The sequence below is a fragment of the Tupaia chinensis genome, unplaced genomic scaffold (assembly GCF_000334495.1).
Source record: "Tupaia chinensis unplaced genomic scaffold, TupChi_1.0 Scaffold142961_1, whole genome shotgun sequence".
Classification (NCBI taxonomy): domain Eukaryota; kingdom Metazoa; phylum Chordata; class Mammalia; order Scandentia; family Tupaiidae; genus Tupaia; species Tupaia belangeri.
Window position 1 is genome coordinate 1,424,165 of NW_006202806.1, and position 10,557 is coordinate 1,434,721.

The following is a 10,557-nucleotide window of genomic DNA, read 5'->3' on the forward strand; positions in this document are numbered from 1 at the left end:
AAAAAAAAAGAAAGAAAGAAAGAAAGAAAGCACCCCTTATGGGGAATGGTCATGCCATAATCCCTTTATCCTTTTTCCACCATTTCTCTCTCCTTTCAGGATTTTGGGCACTCATGCACATGCACCTGGTGTGTTTTTCAAGACACCAGGTCTGGTACTTGAGCTGCGCAGCTTGTTATGTGGAATCCAGCCGCTTTAACCATCACAGCATTAGTTGGACCCATTCTTAAATACACTGTTATGGTCATTGCTGCAGAGCTAGAATAAATATTTTATGTCTTTTCATATTTTATTTTTTATTTTTCATATTTATAAAATATGTTCATATTTTATATTGTTTACTCTGAATTCTTAGATGTTTACTGTGGAGTGATATTAATGTATCCCTTTAGCTTTTCATAAAGGATTTGCCAATATTATAATCTCAGGCTTTCTAACCTAATATTAATTTTAATGATGACATGTTCAGATTTAAACATTTTTCATATATAAGACATTGTGCCTAAATTTTGGATTGAAAAATAGTACTTCTCTTAAAATGTGACATTATAATTTTTAAAAACCTCTGTCTACATGCGTCTCTTTAATCATAGGGCATATATTCACTGTCGGTACACAGTTTGAGAAGCTTAAGGAGCCATGCAAATTTAGTCATTGTTTTATTCAGGGCTCACAGCAGGCTTTCTTGCATTTGTTCTAAGGGAGATGGAAGAATGGTAACTTTATTGGTGTGACAATGAAGAATCTCAGGTCTATATCGTGCTTTTGACATTAGTTCGATGCCTCGTTTAACATTAGCTTGAAAATCAATCTTCTTTCTTCGAATCAGATCTCAGCAGGTCTTTAGGTACGAACAGAATCACTAGACCACCCAATCTCCTTTATAGACTTCTGAGTGTATTTGTTATCTCTGACTGCAGATATTTTCCTCACAGAGGGAAGTCTTTTTCAAACTTGATCATCTTCCGTCAGCCAAAACTAGCAGTATTATGAAAATTTGGCATGAATTTGTACTCCCTATTCAGGAAATTTTAATAATCATTAGTGTTCTTGAGAAGGGTCGATTTGATTACATTCAATTAGCAATTGAAATATTTAGTGTTTATTAAATGTCAGACATGTTATTACATGTTGTGGATACAAAGCTGGAGGCATTTTAATGAATCGATTTGTCAGGGCTAGCAGGTGGTGTGTTGGTTAAGGCCCTGGATTGACAGTGCTTTGAATCCCAGATCCAGCAGCCTGAAAATCATGCCGGGCATGTGTGTGTGCATGCCTAAAATCCTGAGAGGAAAATGGAGAAGGAGATGTGGCATGGCTATTCTCCTGAGGGGTGACTTCTTATTTTATCTCTCTTCATCTCTCTCTGCCTCTCTTTGGCAAACACACGTGCCCTATGACAAAAACTTAAAAAGAAAATAAGAATTGATTGGTCATTAGCATGTAACAAACAATTGGGCTACACAGAGGCAACATATATGTGCAGTTACAGAGACTCAGGGAGCAGTGATTTAATTTGAGAATTAAAAAAAATAGATTTCACTGATAATTTGTTTGCTTTTTAAATGAACAATTTTTTTTAAGGGAATGAAAGGGGACTACAAGGGGAGAATAGCAACTGCTAACCAGTATAAACAACAAAAGTAGTAGGCTTTAATCATGGGTGTATGAAGTACGAGGAAATGAGAATAGCAACTGCTAACCAGTATAAAACAACAAAAGTAGTAGGCTTTAATCATGGGTGTATGAAGTACGAGGAAATGAGCTAAACTGGCACACCAAGGTCAGAAAATGGAGAAATTTTATGACCTATTCAGAAGTTGAGATTTATCTTCACGTCAATGGAAAGACATTACAAGTATTTAGGCAGATTATGGATGATTAAATTTGCAAGTTAGGAATAATGATATGGATAGTTGTGTTGAAAATGGGTATGAGAGGAAATGGTTGAGATGTGGGATTGTAGAAGTGATAACAAGAATCTGAATCAGGCCAATGGACCTTAATTAAAATGAAGGAATTGATAGAGATAGAGGAAGCTGACTTGACTAACCCTTGGTGATGTACTGGATGGAAGGACAAGTGGCTAATTTATTAGAAAGAGGGAGAAGTAGGAAGAAGAGGGATGTGAGGGAAAGGCTGGTGGTGGGGGTCAGTATTTCTCCCCTATTTCTATCTTTGCTTACTAGACGATGGGACCAACAATACCTAACAACTGATTCTGATTCTGAAGCTATATGTTTGAGACTAAGAGGGAGCAAAGAGCTTATAATAAAAATAGTAGGCAAGTTACCTGGAGTTAATCTTACTGTCTAAAATTTATGCACAGAAATACATGAATTAATAGCCCTCAAAGTTGAGTGTTTCCTGACATGGGCTCAGAGTATCAATGACTCTGGTTTCCTGGCCTTTTGGCCCAATGAAGTCCCAACTCTGGTGCAAGTAAAGTAATATGGTATCATCTCAGGAACCTTAATTTTTCACATAGGAGCTGCCAATATAGCTGTTCTGTACACTTAGTTCTCTTACCTCTTGATTTCCTTTCTGCAGATTCAGTAGTTTTTCCTCTGGAAAGTAATCTTATTTTGGGCTTTCTTTGATCTCTGGTCTGGCTGATATCTGAAGTTTTCTAAAAATGCCTCTCCTTCACTTACCATTTCAGACAGAGATGGGAAGTATGTCAAGAAGCCTGGAGGTTGACTAGAATATCATGGAAAGTTGAATTGGGGGCTGGCCCTGTTGTGCAGTGTTAAGTGCATAGGGAGCCAGATCACTCATGGCCAACCACATTTCAGATCCCAGTTCTGGCAGCTTGAAAAAGACACCAGATGCACATGCTTGTAAATTACACTTAAAAAAAAAGAAACAACTATTTTTTATTTGGCTTTATTTTATTTATTTATTTATTTATTTATTTATTTATTTAAATTTGACCAGAGAGGGACAGAGTGACAGAGAGAGAGGGGGGGAGGGAGAGGCAGAGAGAGAAAACAAGCCACCAGGTCTGGGACTTAAACTGTGGTTGGCCATGTGAGAGTCCAGCGCCCTTAACCACCATACCGCCTGCCAGCCCTTCCAGTCACTTTTTTCTCCTAGCCAAATTGATTTATTCACCCCAACTGTCTGATTACAGAGCAGGGTAGGCATCTATCTCATCTTTGGGAGCCTCCCTTTGAGGTTTTTTTATTATCCTTCTTACACATGGAGGGGTAGGGCCATCTATCTGTGCTTGTTCGGCAGTGTACCAATCCTCAACATATTTGACTCCATAGGCCCACCCCTCAGAGCTGCTTTTTAAGTTGATATTATCTTATGAAAGGGATTGTCACATCTTCTCTGAGTAAAGTTTTACAGGGTTGGCATTCTTGGCCCATCCTGGTATGCCATTTGCACATGCCACTGGATTCACTAGGTATTTTATTTGGGGAAGAAAAGACTCACCCTTGCTTGGTTACTTTTTGAGGCTCAACATTTGTAGATGGAGACCTTGTTTTGGGGGTACATGGACTTGCAGCTGCTGTTTCTTTTTTTTGGGGGGGGAAGAAATGTGTCCTGAGCATTTAACTAGCAGAGCAAATATCTACCGAACGGAGAGATTGGACACTTTGGTATACAGAGGAAGTGAGAGTCAAATGTGTATCTCCTACATTAAATTTTAATGACTGCAGAAAAAATCTATTCATGAGGCTTTTCTAAGTCTTCAATAATGGGCACCTCTAACTTTTTTCTGTTAATTGGGCAGTTAATGCCAAATACGCGGTTTTGATGTCTACCATGCAATTAATAAGCTTGTTTTCTACTGTCAGTTGTACCTGGGAATCCTGGGGGAAATACTGATAGGAGTTGATAAGGGTGTGAAAGGCCCTGGCCTCCTCACTTATCTCGAGGGTCCTGATTGATTTTTATTATCTGGTGTTGATAATAGTTTTTTCCCTCCTAAATAATTCGAGGCAGTCCTTTTCCAATGTCCTATCTTCCTGCATATATCCTGTTTGGATCGAGTGTTTTAAACCTTTGATATTTGACATATCTCCCAAGTCACATTTGAAGTTCCAAATAATTCTTTTGACCTCAAACTAATTTTGGAAATTGCTCAAGGCCCCTGGATGTCCAAGAAAGGCAAATTAGACTTATTTGAAATGTGAAGGTTATATGGGAAACACTGTCAAATATGATGTTTAGTTTTCTTTTGAGTTATGCTTGTATAATGTGTTATTAATATGGTCTGAAGGTGTATGAAATTCCTAGAAATTGTATATGTCTTGCTATGTTAACAGTCATCATTTGATATGTCATCAGTCTCAATTTTAGTGTTAAATTGTTGTCTGCCACAGAAATGACCAAATTTCATTGTCAATTGAAGATAATGGTAAACATCATATTTTTGAACCATGGCTGTTTTAAATGCCTTGCTTTTCACAGCTAATTTATTCTAACACTCCTGAAAACTCTACAGTTAAGAATGATCCTAAAGAGTTTTCGTCAAGGAGCTTCATGGAAATAACGTAAAGAGTCTCACCGGTACTCTGAAATACAGAACTCTGCTGATGTCTTTAAGATTATACAACTGGATTGGAAAAGAATGTAAAGAACTGCAATGAGAGAAAAAAAAAAAAAAGCTCCCCCAAAATGGACTTGTAAAACTGTTAAATCAACAGAATGGGAATTAATTGCATGAGATTGAACTCATGAAAAATTATCATTTTTATTACTTTTGTTTGAAATATTACTGATTTTTTCCCATGCTTTGTTTTACAGATTTAAAGATTTCTTTTTTTTTCTTTTAAGCTAACTGTAGCAATTTGTAAAGGGTGCTTTTGAAAACGGAATTGAAACATTTACTTTCTCTCTTCTTGATCCCTCCATGCTAAGTATTTGTGAGTATTCCTATGTTATCACATTATGGTTATTTGCATAAGTTCAATAAAAAGCAGGAACTAAAATCACGGGTTATGTTGCCAAGGCTTTGACTAGAATGTTCTATCTTCAATTATGACAAGATGACTAAGGAACAAAAGTTTACTTTATGAAAGTCAATAGAAGTTCCTGAAAACTTGGAATACAATAGTCTTGCCTTGTAAGTAAATGAGTAAAGAATACCTCTTGCTGACCAGCCCGGAAACTTCACCTTTTGGCAACTGAATTAATCCAAGTCCAGCTACTTAAAGACACAGTCAGATGGTAAGTTCTGACTTGGACTTCTAGCCCTGAGAAGCTTTTTAGAAGCTTTTTAAAAAATATAACCTGAAAATCAAAAAAAAAAAAACCAATAGGACCAGCAGTTGGCATCATGGCTATGTTGCCGAACTCCCATGTAGTCGACTGTGGTTTGAGTCCTGGATCCAGTGGCTTAAAACATGCTGGGCACGTGTATGTGTGTGTCCAAGATCCTGAGAGAAGAATGGAGGAGAAGGGACTGTGGCATGGCCATCCCCCCCGGCGGGTGATTTTTCGCTTTCTGTCTCTCTGTCACTCTCTGCCTTTCTGGTGAGTGCACGTGCCCTATAGCAAAAACCTCTCCAAAATAATCAACTTAATCAATCAGTATTCTTGTTGTATTTTATGCAAGTAATCAGGCCAAATTGAGACTAAACTTACATTGCAAATATATTACTTTTATGATGCTTATCTTTGGTAAAAGAGAGGGATTTGGAAGGAGAAAAAAATATGTATTAGAAGAAAACTATAGTGCATCTGTTATATTCTAAATAACTGTTGTAAGATTTTATTATTTAAACTGGATCCTGGGGTGGCACCATGGTTAAGGAGCTGGATTCCCACATTGGTGACTGTGGTTTGAGTTCTGGCCAACTTGAAACTCACTCTGGGCACATGTGCGTGCATACCCAAGGTCCAGAGAAGAGAATGGAGGAGAAGGGATTGCGGTGTGTGCATCTCCCTGGGGAGTACTTTTTTGTTCTCTTTCTGTCTCTCCAGAGAGCACACGTGTCTTATAGCAAAAAAGTCTCTTCAAACAAACAAACAAACAAACAAACAAACAAAAACCTGGATCCTGAATTTGTAGTTTCATTCAATATCTGGAATTTCCAGACAAATATTTCCCCATTTTTCCTCCTATTTTTCAGACTTACTCTTGCTAAAATTGAAACTACTTTGTCCTGAGTGCCTACTAACAGGGACTGGTCAACTTGACTTTGAAGAAGAACCACTTCAACAGTTTATATTAAGACGATCTTGTGACTATCAACCAAGAAAATCGGTCAGATTGTCTTGGCCTGCTATTTACACTTTAACTAAAGGTGCTTTGAAACTGACATCTAAAACCTACTCACACTTCTCCTCTGCAGACTCCAAATAAACCAGTATATAAATTGCTCCAGATATTAACTTTTGTTTTTCTTTTGTTTCCTTAGAAGTGCCTCTTTCAGGGACCAGCAGTTAGCGTAATGGCTATGTCGCTGGACTCCCACGTAGTCGACTGGGGTTCATGTCCCGGACCCGGTGGCTTAAAAAACTCACGCCGGGTGCGTGTGCGTGTGTGCCCAAGATCCTGAGAGGAGAGTGGAGGAGAAGGGATTGCGGCATGGCCATCCCCCCTGGGGGGTGATTTCTGTCTCTCTGTCTCTCTCTGTCTGTCTGGCGAGCGCACGTGCCCTACAGCGAAAACTTCTCCAAAAAAAAAAAAAGAAAAAAGAAGTGCCTCTTTCAGAGACCTGACTTCGAGATTTTTACCTGCAGCATCTGAAGTGACCTATTCTCAAGACTAAGAAACTGATATGGGACAAAATATTTAAAATTTGTTCCTTTCACATTTGTGTTTTTCTCCTTTTTAGGTAATTTTTTAGTTACCAATCCTACTTTAATATTTGAAACTTTCTAAAAGTTCTAAGAGGGAGACTGTGGAGAACCAAAATAAGACAGCCTAAAATATACTTCTTTGGCATAGTTCTGAGATAACTATCCAGAGGGTCTGAAGCCACAAGGATTAACTTGCTAATCTTTCCTAGAAGAAAGTTACATCTATTTAAAGTGAAGTAAAGCAAGCTTGAGATGCATCTTTCTTGGAACAGGATGATTAGAGGTCTGACACCTAGCCAAGAAAGACAAGACTATGCATTTTCTCCCTGTCCCCCTTTCTTAGCTGAACTCCGAAATTTTCCTACTCCATGGGGTATAAAACCTACAGTAATCTGGCCTTTACTGGGATTAACACTTTGTATGATTTCCATGTGCACATGTACAAATTAAAATGAATATGTATGCCTTTTTAGTTTTATTAATCTGGCTATTGTTAGTAATTTTCAGTGACCTCAGAGGGTGAATTCCTTCACCTCCATACCATAAACATTGTGAAAGTGTTCCCCTTACCCTACATCCTAACCAGCATGTTACTTTTTGTCTTTTTGATAATAGCCATTCTAACTGCAATCAAATGATATCTCATTGTGGTTTTGATTTCTATTTCCCTAATGATTAGTGATGTTGAGTACTTTTTCATATGCTCGTTAGGTGTTTGTATGTTTTCTTTGAAGAAATGCCTATTCAGGTCATTTGACCATTTTTAAATTGGCTTATTTCTATTTTTGTTGTTGAGTTAATTTGTATAATTTTGTCATTAATCTCTTGTCAAGTGTTTGGTTTGCAAATGTATTTCTCCATTTTGTCTCTTTGCTTTGTTGATTGTTTTTGCTATACAGACACTTTTTAGTTTGATATAACTTGTCTATTTTTGCTTTTGTTGTCTGTGCTTTTGAAGTTTTATTTAAAAACTTGTTGTCCACAGCAACGTCCTGAAGTGGTTCCAAATGCAACTTACAAATTTATACAATACCTATTAAAATACTAATCACATTATTCATAGAAAGGAAAATAATAATAAAATTTACATAAAATTACAGAAGACTCCAAAGAGCCAAAGAAATCCTGAGCAAAAATGATGGAACTGGAGTATTAACAATGATGGATTTTGAATTCAGTGTAAAGCTATAATAACACAAACAGCATGGTACTTAGTAAACAAAACAAAAACAAACAAACAAACAAAAAACAGATCCATAGACCAGTGAAGACCAGAAAACCTAGAAACAAATCTATGTTTATACAGCAAGCTGATTTTTTTGGACAGTTACTGAAAAGATCAAAAGGGGAAAAAGTCTCTTCTGGACAGTTACTGAGAAGATCCAAAGGGGAAAAAGTCTCTTCAGTAAATGGAGCTGGGAAAAGTGGATATCCATTTGCAGTAGAATGGAAATAGATCCTTATCTTACCATATACTAAAATTACTCAAAATGGATTAAAGATTGAAATATAAAACATGAAACTTCTTGAAAAAACATAAGACATAGTTTCATTAGATCAAGCACTTATAAAAGTTGGCCCAGCCATTTTGGTAAAACTGGGGTATATCTGAGCAGATTTTGACTTTTCTATTGTATCTTATTTGAAAAATGATTGGGAATAAGCACCTAAATTATATTTAAAATTCAAATTTAAAGGGGGTATCTCTGTGATGCATTTCTGAACTACCTTAAATAAGCAATGCCATGCAATTGTCCACACCTATATAACATTACATATGCAAATCTCTTACAGCAGTATATGTACTTTGATCATTTTATGGGATATTTCCCTCACCTGATATGGGAATCTCTTGGGAGTGCAGACTATTGTAATGTCCCACATTACCTCTAGTAGCTAAGGCAGTAAGGGACTCAGTTACTGTTGGATGGATTATTATTATTATTATTATGGTAGGGCTTTTGTGCTTGCCAGAGAGAGAAATCACCCCCGAGGGGGTATGGCCACACCACAATACCTTCTCCTCCAGTCTCCTCTCTAGATTTTAGGCACACACAAGCACCCAGCATGAGTTTTAAGTCACTGGTCTGAGACTTGAACTATGGGTGACAACATGGGAGTCCAGCCACGTAACCATTATGACATCTGCTGGTCCCTGGATGGATTACTTTTTAAAATCAGCAAACTGTGTAGCATGTTTCAATTCATTTCATTTTGGGAACAACTTAAATCCAAAATTTCAAAGGAAATGTTAAGTAAGGCTTGTAATACTGAGTCCAGAAAGTTAGCCGCCTATTTAGATAACATTGCAAATGAGCACTGTTTCCACCAAGCCATCATGGCTGCAGTAATATAGGCAGAACATCAATCTAGTCAACCCTTATTACTGTAGCAAAATCACTATTATGGACCTATTTTTTAAAAGAACATTTATTTTAAGTTGACAGGGGATGGGAGAGCAAGTGAGAAAGCAAGCCACTAAGTCTAGGAAGTGAACCAAGGTTGGCCATGTGGGAGTCTTAACCACTAGCCACCTGCCGGCCTTGTATTATGGATCTATTTTTAATAGTGCCCAAGATGTGCTGGTTAGTTGTGTTTCAGTCTTTAGCTTCATGTGAAGGGAAAGTGAACATGAAACTGGACGCTTTGTGGTGACTCCCTTAGGGATTTCTTTTTAACTAAGCTGGAGGGACAATATAATGCAGGGTGAAAGCACGAGGGGTTAAGGGAGGACCCAACTGCAGAAACCGAGCTGTAGCTCTGGTGAATTAGCAAGAATGGCGAGCTTTCTAAGTGAGCGTCTCTTGAGGAGAAAAGACCAAGAGACGTTCCTGGGCACTTGACCATGAGAATGACTGCATTTAACTTGAATGCCTATGGCCTGATATTTTGAAAAAGGCAGTCCCTATAACGTAGGGAGCAGCATTGGGTTTTGTCATTTAGAATTCAAACGACCTGGGTACATCACACTGGAAACACCTCCTGCAAGCCTGGGAATAAACTTGGGCGGGTGGAAGGAGGTGAAGGAGAGTGCTTGGTAGACGGTAAGCCTTGCCAGTAGGGTTGGCTTTGATCGTCATGCTGCCTGACCTCCCCTGGGCCTATTTCACAACACAGTACCTATCTACAATGGCTGCCTAGGCAACAGAGCCCCCCCACGCGCTGGGCTCAGGGCGGGGCTAGTTCTACCCGCCTGGAGAAGGCAGAGTGCAAAGCAGTTTCCGTTACTTTGGGGGCGGAGCCTCTGCGGGGGGTAACGGTCGTCCGGGCCAGTGCGCTTGCGCACTGCTTTACACACCAGACGCGTGAAGGAGACCGAAAAGGCGGTTATTCCTTTGACCGTGTCCCGGTGCTTGCCGACATGGACAGCAGCGATTCCGACGACGACGATGGAGAAGGCAGATTTTCTATCTACCTAAGGCGTCCGATGGACAGGCCACCTCGAGAAGAGGGTTCCCATCCATCTGTGACCCACCGCTCTGAGGGAGAAACTTACGAATCCGAACAGACCAGAGACGAGGAATCGCTAGGCGCTGTCGGCGGCCAAGACACCGAAAAACCTGCGAGAAACGTGAAACCGGACGAGTCACTGTCAGGTAAGAGGGGACAGGATGGGGTGGATAAGGAGCTTCGTAATAGTGTCAGCCAAAGAGTATATAGAGAAATGACACCAGCTGATGGGGTACCTTGTGACTGCTCGTAAAATGGGAACTGACGTTCATTTATGTGACTTTTGGTGATAAGGTCAAAGTTTTCTTTATTTCCCTGGTCGCGTTTGACTGTTTTAAGTGGGAAAGA

The 10,557-nt window shown here is 39.0% G+C and overlaps 1 protein-coding gene across 1 annotated transcript in view; it reads left to right on the forward strand.

Moving 5' to 3' along the window:
• Nucleotides 1-9,573: 9,573 nt before the first annotated feature.
• Nucleotides 9,574-10,557, forward strand: part of LOC102482631 (E3 ubiquitin-protein ligase RLIM-like) — a 7,638-nt gene continuing 6,654 nt past the window's right edge. The window contains exon 1 of the mRNA XM_006163779.3: nt 9,574-10,355. Within this exon, the coding sequence (XP_006163841.1) occupies nt 10,121-10,355 (235 nt within the window). The 5' untranslated portion in view covers nt 9,574-10,120. The remainder of the gene's footprint in view (nt 10,356-10,557) is intronic.